We start from the raw sequence: 15,262 nt of genomic DNA, 5'->3' as shown, positions 1-15,262 counted from the left end.
CTGGTGACGAGTCGTAAGTTGGGTTCCTCAGGGCTCAGTGTTGGGACCACTTATTTTTAATATCTTTATCAGTAATCTTGATGAGGAGATAGAATTCACTCTCAGTAAGTTTGCAGACACCAAGTTGGGAGGGAGTGTTGATCTGCCTGAGGGTAGGGCAGCTCTACAGACTTGGACAGACTAGATCAATGGGCCAACGTCAACTGCATGAGCTTCAACAAGGCCAAGTGCTGAGTCCTGCACTTGGGCCACAACAACCTCATGCAATGATACAGGCTTGGGGAAGAGTAGCTGGAAGGCTGTCCAGCAGAAATGGACCTGGGGGTTCTGATCCACAAGTGTCTGAATATGATCCAGCAGTGTGCTTAGGTAGCCAAGAAGGCCAGTGGTGTGTGGCAAGCAGGTCTAGGGAAGTGATCCTCTCCCTGTACTCAGCATTGGTGAGGCCACACCTCAATACTGTGTCAGTTTTGGGCACCTCAAAACGAGAAGAACATTGAGGTGTTGGAGTGGGTGCTGAGAAGAGCAACAAAGGGCCTAGAGAACAAGTCTTATGAAGAGCAGCTGAGGGATCTGGGACTGTTGAGCCTAAAGAAAAGGAGGCTGAGGGAAGATGTTTTCAGTCTCTACAAATACCTGAAAGGACATTGTAGAGAAGTAGGTGCTGGTCTGTTCTCACAAGTAAATAGTGATAGGACAAGAGGGAATGGCCTAAAGCTACACCAGGGGAGGTTTAGGTGGGACATTAGGAAAAAAATTTTCTCTGGAAGGGTTGTCAGGCTGCCCAGGGAGGTGGTTGAGTCACCATCCCTGGAAGTGTTTAAAAATCATAGAGATGTGTTGTTTGGGAATATGGTTTAGGGGTGAACATAGTAGAGTAGGGTTAAAGGTATTTGTATTGTTTGGATTGAAGATAAGTTGTGTAACACTTAAGAACTCAATGCATACAATAATGAAGTTTCATGTCTTTACTGCAGGAATTATAATTTTTTTAAAGTATTGAATCAAATTGCAAGGAAGAGATTTATTAGATGATTGAAAATATGTGAAATGTTTCATGATAAGTATATACTTGAGGTTTTTCATTGTAATTCCAGTACTTGTAATATCTAGCAATAACCATATTTTGCACTAGTACATGCTAGCTTTGGTGGACAATGTGGAAGGAAAAAATATTAAAAACTGAACAGAATATGCCTAGAGTTATCAAAAGCAAAGAAATAATATTCTGAGGATATTTAACCTGAACTGTTCACGAACCATTCAAAATGTAATGATAAGATTAAATCTGTCTCAAAAAAAGAAAATTATTTCACTTACGGTTGAACCTTTAGGGTGTTAAGGAGGGGTTGGCCTCGTCAGATGTTGTTACGTTGTACTGAACACACTTCACTCCCTGAAAGCTTTGACTAACCTTTGGCAGTATCAGTCATGAATCTATTACGGGGGAGCAAAGCACATAGCTAAATGAAGTTTATATTTCTTTCATGATGATATCTACATATCTGTCAGAATCTTCAAGTCTTGCTGGGACTGTCTAAACTTTGATCTTAACTCTGGGTTAATTGCTATGCAAGGATGCATGGTTGAAAGGATAAGCGTACTCAGCATGCTGTGACCTTCAACCATATTAAAGGAGTGTGAGGAATAGGAATAAGAGTTTTAAAACCATCTAATGATGCTTTTTGCAGCATGTGAAAGTCTCTCTCTAAATAAATACCTTGAAATAGCTTTTCGTGGTATCTTGAGTAACTCATGTAGCACTCCTTCTGTAATCCAAAGGAAAAATTTATACTTTGGTGCAATTTTATAAAACCTTTTACGGTACTATATGGAATACTCTAAATTCTGATCTTCCTTTGTTTTTCCCCATTCCAAATGATGTACTTAATGAACACAAACTAAAATGGCTGTGACATAGAGTAATGCAATGTGGCAATTTATAAAGCTTCAGTGGACAGGAGCTAACCATGAGTACTGTGCTCTTTGTCTGAATTTTGTGTTGCAACTGAGTAGGAGTGTGTGTATATCTAAAGATAGCTGTATCTTTCTCAGGGAATTAAACATCACCGTAATAGGCTGTTTAAATGATTGATGAATCAGGACACGTAACTTCAAAACACCACCTTTCTAGATCTACACATTAGTAGTGTTTAGTTTTCTTAGTCATCACTAGACACACAACAGTTGAGCTTTAACGTTTTTACCCTAAATTAGCTGTGAGTATACTGTACCAGAGAGCTGATGCTGTGTAGCTAGTGCTAGAAGTCAGGGTGATCAGATCTGAGAGTGCTTTGATGAGGAAGCCAGAATCAAAATAGGCTCATTTCTTCTCCATCTTTCTTTTCCAGTCTTGTGTTTGGGGAGCGCCTTACCCGCTCCCCAAAAGAATGGTTTGATTGCAAATGCTCTCGATGTAATTCAGCATACTTTTGGGACCAGGTCTTGCTCTAATTTTGCCAAGCATCTTTCTTGCAGAGGTCTCTCCCATTTCTTCTGCAGGATTATTTTGCTTTCACCAGATGGCTTTCCTGCCTGCTTTATATCTTCAGTTCTCATCTTGCAGACTTTACTACTTCTGCGTGTTTTCCTGTATCCTACTTGTGCAGCTAAACCACAAATCTCCATTTACCCATTGGTAGTTACTTATTATGTATGTATTTATGCTCTGTTCTGTGAAATAAAAAAAAGTCAAATACTTGTTACTGGTTGTTTTGTTGATAGCGTTACAATTCTTTGGAATCCTTGTGTGCCATCTGCATTTAGTATGCTTATATCTGGGTTCAAGACAAGCAAGTGCAAAATATGCTTCTACTTTATGGGTGGAACCTAACTGCTTTAAACGTTGGTGCTGTCTTTTACCTGTAGTTGCAGTTGATATATTTCTCATCTAGGAGGCTCTATATCTATTGAAGTAATATTCTTATTCTGGGTATTATTTCTGCAGTGCGTGACTGCAAAGAATGCAGGAAAATCTTGTTTGTTTGATAGCTATTTTTTTTTTTTTGAGATTGAATTATTCTTTTAAGTAGATCCTTCAAGTTTAGTTTTTATCCTTTTACAAACTGTATTTTAAACTGTACCTGTTTATCAAGATTCTAGTCCTGTTAAATTGCATGTTAAGTTTTAATCTGATGCATTTTTTGTGACTTCTTGCATTTTCCTTTATAGTGGAATTTCTATGGAGCCATACAACAGAGAGCATGTGTGTAGGATATATGTCTGCACAGGATGGCAAAGCTAAGGTAAGCCGTGAGAAATAGGTTGTAATACAGTAGAATGAATTGCAGAAATTAAGGAGAATATGAAATGACAATAATGAAATATATAAGAAATATGTCTTTAAGAGAATGCAAAAAGTAAAAGGTGCATAAATAGTTAAATGTGTCTATTGATTGGGCATTTCTAATTCCTTTTTTTTTTTTTAATTGCAGCCATTAACAAACCTATTCTAACATATGTATTATGTGAGGAAAAGGTGCCACAAACACATGTCCATTCCCTCTGTAATTGTATCGGTATAAATTTACCCAGTGTGTTTCAGTTACAAAGGCTATTTAGGATGGTAGGGTATTTTTCTGAGGGCATATCTTCTTTCAGATAAATCAATTGCACCATCAAGGAAGAAGGGAGAGGATATAAAACAAACTTGAAGCTAGTTTTGAGAACAGCACCTGTCATAAAAAATTGGATATTAACATCTGTGTTTTCAGGTTTTTAGGGCCTGATAAGTTGGGTTTTTTTGAGTGAGAGAAATAATATCTTAAAGTTTATTTTAGCAATGGAAGCTGGAAAAGTCCTTAATATCAAGATGAAGGAGTAGGTATTAGCCAAGAGGATGAGCTGCCTATTCTTAGGAATGTAGCATTCAAGGGAGAGGAAGCAGGGATTGTGATGTAGGAACTACATGTTTAGTGCTTAGGAGAGGTGTTTAAACAATGAGAGTGAACAGGAGAGAAGCTGCAAGCAGAGACAATAATAATTTATGTAGAGATTTATACATGTATAGCCACAAAAATTCAAGATGGAGAGTGAACAATCAAAGCTAGTTAAAGGAAATGACAGAAGTAGTGGAAAGAGCTAATGTAAGAAAGCCCCCTGATGTGGTTAAAAGTAATGGGGGAGGCAGGGGTGTTTACTGGAATACTTGCACATGGTGGAGGAGAAGCCAAGAAGTTTGTACCAGCAGATAAGAGCAAGAAAGTCACCCAGTATTTTGATGGAAGGAGTAATATTAAAGCCTGGAAAAGGAAAGTATTTGAGTGCTGGGGTACATTGGTTCTGTCTGGAAATGGCTTCTTGTGTATCTGCTGAAGAGGGAGGTTTAGTCATCAGCAATGGAAAGGGAGCAGACTACAAAACCTTTCTCTCGTTTTTCTTCTTTTTCCTGTGTTTCATTTGAGAGAGGATGCAAAGGAGGACTGGGCAAGATAATAAATGAATGTAGAATGAAGGAGGTTGACATCAGATATTTTAATCAGCCAGAATGCTGTAATGTGCTGGTTAAAGCACTGGGAATGGATAAGTTCATCCTCAAGGAGTAAAATGTGTAGAAAAAAAGACAAGAATGCCCCAGAAGGAGGAGGAAGATAAAAAGCAGCTGGTGAGCAAAATGCTTGTAGAGGTGTTAGTGAAGTACACACTTTGATGACTCATACTCTGTAGCACTTTCCAGCTCTGTATAAGCTCTGTAATTATCCATGGAACAGAGTGTGGTTCTACTTGTTTTCTTAATATTTATTTGAAATTTATTAGCAAAGAATCTAAAACTAAAAGCTCAGCCCAAACTGAATGAAATTATAGCAAGCTCAGCTGCACATGTTATAGCATTCGCTAGTTGATTTTAAAATCATCATCCTGTGTTCAAAGTGAAAGAGGGAGTTAGTAGAATGTGCAATGCTAAATTATTCTAGTGTGCACACCTGCCTCTGGCTTGCATTGCAAAGCTAAAAATATTGTTTCTTCCTGGTAGTGACTGCCTAATTAATAAATTAATGCTAAATATGAAATCTTTCGGGTAATGAGCACTGATATGACAGTGCCATGGCCAGAGATGTTTTCCTATTCACAGTTGCAACATTTAACATCTGGTGTGCATTATTTTCATACTGCTGGCATATTCTCCAGCTGGTAATCTTGGTTGTGCTGACAGACACAGCTGCTCTTCCTGGTTCACTTTTAAATTATGTTTTTGACCTTCATTGAAGAGTTAATCCTCCTCCCTTTCTTCCTCCTTTGAGTCTGTGGCCACAAATGCTTTCCAGAGAAAAACCACAAATGCTTTTGCTGCTGAGTTCTATTGATCAAAAAAAGTCTTGTGTCATAAAAGCTGGAATTTTATTCTGCTACAACTAGAACTAAGTTATAGATGGAAAACTGGGCTTGAAATAGAACACAATGTATTGCGAGTGAAAAAAAAAATAAATCCCTTCTCTTAAATGCAATAACTGGTTTTGTAGAATTAATTTTGAATGCTTGCCATGAAGGAATAATTGTATAAGAATTCATAAAAGTGTAAAATACCATTTGTTTATGAGTACCATAGCAAACAATCAGGCAGCAGCTTGTAAGGAAACATCCAGCTTTCCTGTTTTTCTAGCATGGTAAAGAGCTGCAGTTTTTCTTTCTTTCTTTCATCAGTCTAGGACTCAAGTTTTATTCTTAAACTGAGAGGTTGTCATGGTGGCTGATTTTGGGCTGCTTCAGTTTAATGAATAGAAAAACATATTTTTATAACAAGACTTTTAGAAAGTGAGAGGGTTTTTAGTGTCTACTGTTCTGAACTAGACTTAAATTGGAATCATATAAAGGAGTACCTACCAAAAGGACAAAAGAAATCTGCTTTATAATCGTATTGTGATTCTTTGTGTGTTGGTGGTTAGTGCATTTCATAATAGGACCTCACTCCTGAACCCCACACAAAGATTGTGGTGATGTAGGAGGCCTTTCCTACAAAGCACTTAGACATTTGCAAGACAGATACCAGCTCACCCACAGACACTGGTAGGCTTGGGAGGTGGGTTCGTACTCAACCAATTAATCAGCATCTCCTTTAAATGACAGTGGGACAGGAAAGTGGGATGGAAACCCAAAGTGGTTTTTACATGCTGACCTGCCAGGGCTTCTGGCTGTGAACTCTGTGAGCTCTCCAAGTACTGATTTGAAAGTATCCTTGCAGCAGGGGTTTATTTCCTCCTGATTTGGGAAAGACTGGGTTCTGCAGCCAACCAGTAACCTCCAAACCCTAGACTGCCTGAATTCTAACTTGTCAGCCTAAATGTATAAAATGGTTGAGCCTGCAAGAACTGTAACAATTTTGCACTGTGACTAATTGTTAGATTTAAAGCATATTTTACAGAAAGGTACCCAGTCTTTTTTTTTGAAAACCAGTTGCCTGGAGAAGTCACTATTTCCTTTTGAATGTTGTTTTTAAATATTTAGTTGAACATTACTGTGAAGGCTTGCCAGAGGAATGAAGTTCACATTGGATTGCTGACAGTTATCTCTGGTTTCCTGTTTTAGTACTTGTCTTTAGTGCTCTCTTATCACTGACAGTGTTTCAGCTCCTCCACTACTGACAGCAATGTCTTCTTCATTGCCTGCATAGTGGATATCTCATTGACATCACTCTGATTCTTAAGCCCTTGAACCCTTGCATCACTGCCACAAACAGCTGATCAAGGCATATCCTTGCTGGTTCTAAAAATCTAGTTGTAATATTGAATGTAATTCAATTCAGTTGCCAGTTTAAGTCTCTCTTTGGCAGATACTCAGTTCTTAGACCATTAATCACTAAGCTTTATGTTATGGCAGGTTTTAATATGGCAAAGCTACATATGCCATTCTTTCAATTTTTAATTAACTAAATTCAAGCTGCTTTTCAAGTTATGGGGTAACAGTAGCAGAGAGTGTTGCATATTGCTGTGCTTGAAAACAGCCATCTGCAACTGTTGTCTACATCAAATGTTGTGGTTGCAATATGCAAACAGAAACTTTATCTTTGGCAGTACGTTTCTTTTTCAAGTATGAAATAGTGGACAGAGAGACCACTTCTAGTTCACTTTTCATGTTGGGATGTTAAGTGTTGTAATCAGATTTGTCTTTGCTAGCACTGGAAAATTTAGCAAAATTGCTTCCATGTTTGAAGTGATACATATGACAAACACTGATGGTAGAGATTGTTGCTGATTGTCTGATGATTGGCTTCTGTAACTTACTTTGTGAGTACAAGGTCTGTGAAAGCCCTTTGTCAGGAGAAGGGCAGTTATCCAGTGCTCATTGAGTGAAGAAATATATCTTGGAAGAATCCTAATTCTAATTTTAAATTCAAAATTAGTGGAAAAATTTACTGAGCCTATTTAGTTAACAGAAATACTAAGTTAAATAATTTGGTCATTCATTTCAGGCTACAGAGAAAGTCTTTTAACTTCTTGAAACAGGAAAAAATATATGCCGCTGTTACCCTTTTTTTATTTCTTTAATCTGCACTCTTGTCTGAATGCTGGGGAATCAGTCAGAACTTTTCACTTGAAAAGAACTCTGTGCGTACAGTAAAGCATCTAGTTCTTTCATGAAAAAAATGGTATTTGTATTTGTTGGAAATAACCTTCAGTGCTAAGATAACAGTTGAAATATTTGGCTTGTAGACCTTCACAGAAATCATGGGCTCTGAGATGGGAAGGAAAGTCCAATGTTTTGGGTTGGGTTCTTGAATAAAGCCAGTAGCTCTGGAACTCTCCTCATATTTGGCCAACATATCTTAGGATAGAGCAGATGTGCTGGTTTGGTTCTGTGAGGGTTTTGGTGGTGGGGGAGGGGCCTCAGGGGTGGCTTCTGCAAGAAGCTACTAAAAGATCCCACAGCTCAGGTGGCCCTTTGTCTCAACCCATAAGCTTCTAATAGTTGACCTTTGTCCTGCCCATCCTGCAGTGGGGGCGAGGGCAGGCTGGGGGGTTGAGTGAGTGGCCACGTGGCTGGTTCTTTATTGTCTTTGAGTAAGGCCCAAACGAGGACAGTAGAGGAGATGGGTTTATGTATTCAGGTATGCAAATATAAATACAGTAACCTGACTTAGCACCTACAATTCACAGTAGTAAAAAATGTCATTTTAAGATATTTGGCATTAGTTTAGAATACCTCTGCAGAAGCACTGAGCTGAATAGATGATTGGTTAGTGTATGGCTCTAGACTGTCTAAATACATCTTTGAATAGCCTAGAGAGGAAAAAAATGCTTTCGTTTTCAACTTCCTTAAAATTTGATACTTTGTTTTCTAATGCATTAATGTTTTTAGATATATAAATAGTGTACAGCAATATCCTTAACCCACAGAACAAATTTGAGCTTGGAAGCCTCTCCCCATTTCACAAAGCAAGTTGCACCTGGAATATTCAGATAGCAGCAGTTGCCAGTATTTTGTGGGGCACCGTCTCCTGTCACGTGGCAGGTGCACATTCAAAACGTGGGAGACAGTGCAGCAGAGGATGGCTATTGCTGCCAACATGGGCCTAGGAAATAAACTGCGAATAGGTGGACAGATGGTTCTCATGGTGGAAGCATGTACCTAGCTAGAAAGCAAGCTTTTAGACCTCTGAGTGATTCTGAACTTCTGAAGAATACATGGGTTTTTCTTTAAGGAATAAGGTGGTAGAAAGCAATTCCATTAAGTGCATGATGTCCTTGGTTTTTCATTACACTTCCTCTGAATAGGGTAAGGAACGGAAAAAGTTTGTTTTATAAATTATTCTGTCCAAAGCACATCCTGAGCACGTAATAAGAAAGTTGAACGCATGAGGTACTCCCTAGATTTGCTTAAGAACTGGATGTGCTGCCATCTGGTAGTTGCACTCTGTCCTTTTGGCACTGTTTGATTGACTTCAGTTTTCTCGTGCAGCACTCTGTGTCTTTTGACTTAAATTTTATATTAATTTTACACTGTATTTATGTTTTAATGCAAAAAAACAATCTGTTTTGACAAACTACCTTTATGTGAATAAGAGGAGGAGATTAGCTCTTTGCAGACTAAAAAAAATTATCTTTTTGGTATTAGTTGTCCTCAAGGTTGTGTCAGAATCTTTGCCTATGAGACATGAAGTAAATCTTGGCGCAACTTGTAGTTTGTTTTTTTAAAAAAAGGTACACTAAAATGCATAACTTCAAAAATAGATTAAATTTTTGTGGAAAAAAAAACCAAAACAAAACAAACCACATATTGTACATGTAGCAGTTAACACTTAGTCCAGGGCAGAAAGACCTGTTAGGTTTGGCCTTGAAGAGTAGTGGGAAACATTACAGTGAGCATCAAAAGTGACTGAAAGATAGGAATGTTCCACAGACAGTGTCTGCAGCGCTGGGGTAGGGGTGTCAGTTGCTCCATGCCTTTGGTTTGGTTAGGAGGGGAAGAGGGGAATGTGCTTGGATGGGAAGTACACAGAGCTAGAATCAGTGTCTAAAGGCTGGTTAGCTTGTTTGTGCTTTATGGAGGGGTCGCTGGGGGAAGCAAAATCAAGTACTTAAGCTGTGACTCACTTCTAGAAGGCTTGTTAGCCAGATCCTAACTCCAGGTTAGAGGGAGCCTGGGAGCAGGGTGGTGGAGGCAGTGGCACGTCATCCTCGCTTCCCCCGGCCTTAGGGGTCCCCATGGGGCAGGGCAAAGACTGGTTGGCGGTCATTGGAGCTTGAACACTGGAAGATTGGGGGAGTAGATGAACCTTCCATGGCTTTCTCCCCGGAGGTGCCCATTGATGGCATAGGTGAGGCGAGGAACAGGTTGTGCAGGGAGGTTGTGGTTGCCTCCTCCCTGGCAGTGTTGAAGGGTAGGTTGGACGTGGCTTAGAGCAACCTGGTCTAGTGGGAGGTGTTCCTGCCTGTGCAGAGGAGTTGGAACTAGATGATTTGTAAGGTCCCTTCCAACCCAAACCATTATATGATCTAGCATTTACCTTTTTCCCCTTTGAGCTGTGAACACGAGGTTCCTCTTTTAAGCAGTAGACGAAGATCTGTGTTGGCTAACTGATTTTCTGCCTGTTGGGACCTCTGCTCCTAGTAGGCCCTCACCAATGTCACTTTTCTCTAAGAGAGCAAATCAAATCAGAATTACCTCAGGGATGGTAATATTTCTGTTTGTGGAGCTGAAGATACAGATAGCCCCATCGTTCTTAGTCTGCCTTTCGTTAGCCTGAAGTTTCCTCAAAGAGGTTGTTCTGTGAAGCTCAGTGGAGGAGTAATTCAGGAAAACTTTTTTCTTTTCCTGTTTTTCTTCTCCCAGGCACAATTTCCCCCATATGTGGGTTCATTCAACTTGTAAAGCTGACGGACTAATCAAATTCAATTAAAAGCTTTCCAGTGTTGTTCTTTTTGTTTGCTGTTTTTTAAATGCTTTTAAAATCTAAACCTAATCCATTGTACAATCTGGACTTAATGTAAAATATGATGTTGGTATATAAAAATGTAACAAACAGTACAAATAAGTTCTGTGGCTTCATTTTAAAATATTAAATATTCTTTGATCTTTTTATTTACTGTAGTTTGTTCTTATGGCTAAGAGCAAGGAAGATATAATTGTGAGAATTCACTTGGGAGTTTATCTGAAGTTGTCCTGACACTATAATCTTAATCTGTTTCATTTTTGTTCTACATAAGGCAGCTGTTAGTGAAAGTAAAGTGTAGTGTAAAACAGCATCTGTATTTGCTCTGTCATACAAAGTATGCAATAAACAGGATGCAAGTGAAGGTTTTAAGAAAGGTTTTGTTATACGTGACTTTGCTGTTTCTGTGAGCGGAAGTGTACAAATGCTAGTATATAGTAGTTTGGGGTCTTTTGAATGGGAACCCTGTTTTCCCTTTTGTAGAAAATGAGTTTTTATATGCGATACCTGCCTAGGACTGTTATTTAAGCATAGCTACTTGATAACATATTGGTAGATACTATCTGTTTATCTCCTCTTACACATTTTCCTTGCGCAAAAACTTACTAGGGTATTTTGCTTAACTAACTTTAAAATAGCAAGATCTATAAATTTCACGTGGATTTGATGAAGCCTCACCTTTTGCTCCTTGCAATTACATAAGGGTCTATTAGGTATTAAACTTTGGATTGTGGGATAAGTCAAGCCTATGCAAAAGGTGAATTCGTCACTACTAATTTATGCAAATCAGTACTTGTGTAGCTATACTGAAAAAAGTTGATTATAAGATTCATGATAGTCATGAATAGTGCTAATATTTTTTCTGTTTCAGTAATGAGCTTCCCCTCTTATGCCTCTTGGCAGCCTCCTTGAACCTCTGGGCTTTTTGTTGTATTGCTTCAATGATCTGGTGGTAATTGTGACTGATCACTGAAGCACTCTCACTTATGATGCCTGCCTTACAGTGGACTGCTGGTGTATTTGATTGCAGTATCTCACTAAGCAATTAGTAGCATACTTCCACTGAGTAAATTTGCTCCTGTACCCATTGAATAATGCTGCTTTTACACTGTCATCCTATCCCACTTTTAATTAAAAAATTTTCACAGACCTGGAAAAATGTCTTGGGTCTATCAGTCATAAAAAATAATAATAATAAAAAAATCCTTCTTCCACACCCTGCCCTCCTTTTTTTTTTCTTTTTTTTTCTCCCCCCCCCTTTAAATTCATGAAATAACATCTACAAAAATGGTCAGTTACCTTTTGGGGGAAAACTGTAACAGATTTGAAAGGAATCTTTTCTTCTTGAAGTGGTAAATCAGGGTCATAACCAAAATTGTTCTGAAAGTAGGAAGATGTTCATGTATCAAGCAGGAAGGAGAGAGATCAAAGTTTTAGCAGTAAAATGAAAACTTGTAAATGTTTTTAATTATATCTCATGTTGTAATTTAACTGAAAACAAGACCACCTAAGAGCAGACACCAGGGTATCCTTATCAAGAAAGCATTAAAAGAAGCTGCCTCTGAGATATATATATTTTTTTTTTCAATGCAATTACTTGTGGTTAAATCACTTTACATCAAATCACTTTCTGCTCAGTTAGTGTGAGTTATTCTTACTTCACTTTTACATCTATACTTTTTGTCACAACACCTTGCCTTATGGCAAATTGTAAGTTTTGCAGCACTTACATCTTTAAAATGGGATTATATACATGCAAAAACTAAAACAAGTAGTTGGGTGCACTTACAGGAAGCTAGAATTTCTAAAATGCCAGTGACTTCCATCTTGTGAGCTTTATATTGTAGTAGGAATGATTTCTAGATCCTAATTTAATACTTGTTTCAGTGTTAATCTTGTCTGAGCATTAATGAATCACTTGATGAAATGTGCAGCTCATGAGGGGAATGGAGGCCAGCACTCCTGCTTTGGTGGGAGAGGTGGCTGGAGTGTAGCTGGAGCTGGCAAGTCCCTGACATTGCCCCTTTCTGCCTCAAGCCTGTGGAATTGCTGTTAGCAGCCATATTGCATTGCAGAGTTCCACTAAGGCTTTTTTTCTTGTTTTACCAGAGCCCACTCAGCAGCTCTGAAAGTAGGAAACAGTGATGTTTGTAGAAACTTGTTTCTGACTTGTTCGTGTTCTGTTTAATCACTGCGTTAGCCACTTCACCCTATGTGAAAGCAATCGATGTATCTGTAAATGAGTCTTGCTGTAGCTCAAACCCAACAGTGTGGATGCAAACATAAGTGGTTTTCACAGTATAAAAACATGTGCATGGGTTGGGGGAGAAAAAAGTCATTACATTTAACACCAAGTCCAAGTATCTTTTAACAAGTTAATACTTTTGTCCATCAGAAGTAAAATTCACCTCAAAATATGAAGTATCTTCAACAGATTTTTAGTGTCGCTGAGTTACAATAAAGTTAGAAGCTGAAGTTGTGTTTACAGAGACACATGGCCACTTTCTAGCTTTTACTTTCTGGATGAAATATTACAAAGCCATCTCAAAGGCTCCCTTTTAAAATTTCTCCATGGAAAAATTCCTGACAAAAACACAGTTGCTCTTTAGGTCCATTTATTTGACAGTAGGCAATATTTTAGAGGAAATATTTGGGTTTTTTAGGCAGATGGGTAGGTATTTTATGCAAATAAATGTCATCTTTGCATTCTGATCATTGCAGTTGCCTTGTGCTCTGAAGTGTTAATTTGTCTCTGTCAAATAGTTTATTGTGGCTAAGATTTCTGCAAGGCATTTTTCTGTATGCAGTACTAATTTTTTTTTTAATCTTCCTTATAAAGAGACTTACAAACCGTGGAGTGCCCAGCTATTTTTCTTTTTGCCTTCACACTAGATATTCCTTTCTTCTATTTTCAGTAAACTGGGTCATTCCATTTACCTTTTCTACACATCTGTCATGGTCCTCCCCTTCATGTGTTAATAATTAACACAAACAAAATTAAAAAAGAATCCCAGTTGTTTGCAGCTTTTCAAGTTGCTTTGTAGTTTGCCCTCAGACTTCAGTGATGGAACAGCTTAATTGTTCAATACTTACAAGCTGGCTTTCTGTCCTGCATAATTTTTCCTCTCTTCTCACTTGATAACACTGCCTTGACTTTTCCACAGACTCACATTTCAAGACTCCCTCCTGGAGCTGTGGCAGGACAGTCCGTGGCCATAGAAGGAGGCGTTTGCCGGCTGGAAAGTCCAGAAAGCTGAACAGCTGATTCTTCACTTCATTGCAAAGAATGTGAATGAATTTTGTACAATAAGTTTTTTGGTGTTTAACAGCTGTTGGAAGTTCTACTCTTGTTTTATACTCCGTGTTGCAACCATGTGCACCATAACTTGAGACAAGTGCTGCCGTAGTTTATGTTCTCACTCTGTGAATGGGGGTGTGTGCATGTTCATTTTTTCCTAATAAAATAGGAACTCTTCCCAGTTGTGCAAAGACTGTGTAGGATTAATTATTGCATTTTCATTGTTTTAAGTTTGAAAAATAACTGAAAGTTTAAAAAAAAAGTAATTTAATTTAAAGATATGGTCACAGCTGTCATTCAAGTTTTAAATTTAAAAGGAACAGGCCTTTGAAGTGGCTATATAATTATGCAAAAGTTATTATGGTTTCTAAGTTCCTCAGTGGTTTAAGGAAATCCAGAGGTGGTTTGAACATGGATTGTTTTGTTCCTCTCCAGTAAGGAGGAATTTTTTTTGTCAAAGAATGGTTTCAGTGAAACAAACTAGATCAAAATCAAGACTAGAATTGTTTTTAAATAGTCTTATAGGTCATATCTCTGTTCCCAAACTAAGATGTTAATAGCTTCAAGCTGTATGTATTACAAAAAGCTATATGAAGATAACATATTGTAACGCAATCTTTATGTATAATGAGATATTACAATGTAAATAAGAAAACAAAGTTTATGGAAAGATTCGATATTATTCTTCGCTTCTGTTCAAATCTATTTTTGAGAGGTACAGAAATTGAGCATATAAATGGATGCGAAGTGCAATGTGTATTAAGTGGCTGTTGGGAGGTATGATACTAGCTTTCTTATTGATAAAGCAACTTCCTGAAGTCCAGCCGCAGCATGGGTATTTATATAAACTGTGTGTAATATGTATGTACTGTGCATAAATTTACTGTAATTCTTTTTATACGTTCAACAAAACTGCATTATAGACCAATATAATTCTTGTCTGCCTTGTGAAGCATTGGCAGCTGAACTGTCTTTTGTCACCAGTTCTAATAACGTTAGCGAGCCTGAGTCCCAAAAGTAAGTTCTGACATACAATCTTCCATTCAGTACTTCTTTCTTCACAGCACTGGCAGCAATAGAAGACTTTTGTAATTGATTCATTGTCCTGATAAGTATGCCAAAGAGAAACTAAAACAGTTAATCTTTTTCCCTGGTGGATATTTGATAATTCTGTTTTCAGAAATAGTGGATTAATAGATATTCTGACTGTATTTGCTTAATCGGGCATTGTATTTGCCTGTTTTGTAATGTTGTGCCTGCCTATAACAAACATACTTGACTGATTACATGGTTACATTGATTGTAGTACCAATCTCTCATGGATAAAAAACTTAATAAATTTTTTTTTTAATAGCCTGAGTTCATTTTCACTCATGTTGGAGCGTGCATTGAGATACTGTAATTGTTCAGTGGCTTTATTGATTGTGACATCCATGTAGTCCTATAGTTGAAGATATTTCTATACAGTACTGTAAATAACAAGATAGAGTTTTTCTGGGTTGCAGAAACAACAAATGGGATGCATCTTATTGAAGCGGTTTATGCTGAGATATCGGATTGGATCCACAGTCAACGTTCTGAGGAAATGAAGCTGTACT

At 37.9% G+C, this 15,262-nt stretch overlaps 1 protein-coding gene across 1 annotated transcript in view; it reads left to right on the top strand.

Annotated features, from left to right (window-relative positions):
• The window catches only part of TASP1 (taspase, threonine aspartase, 1), an 82,376-nt gene extending 67,322 nt beyond the window's left edge, over window positions 1-15,054 (top strand). Inside the window, exons 12-13 of the mRNA XM_010000178.1 lie at window positions 3,172-3,245; window positions 13,531-15,054. Coding sequence (XP_009998480.1) covers window positions 3,172-3,245; window positions 13,531-13,623 — 167 coding nt within the window. The 3' untranslated portion in view covers window positions 13,624-15,054. The remainder of the gene's footprint in view (window positions 1-3,171; window positions 3,246-13,530) is intronic.
• Window positions 15,055-15,262: the final 208 nt, after the last annotated feature.

Source organism: Chaetura pelagica, unplaced genomic scaffold, assembly GCF_000747805.2.
Source record: "Chaetura pelagica isolate M959 unplaced genomic scaffold, ChaPel_1.0 scaffold336, whole genome shotgun sequence".
Classification (NCBI taxonomy): domain Eukaryota; kingdom Metazoa; phylum Chordata; class Aves; order Apodiformes; family Apodidae; genus Chaetura; species Chaetura pelagica.
This window is presented reverse-complemented; position numbering and strand designations above follow the sequence as displayed.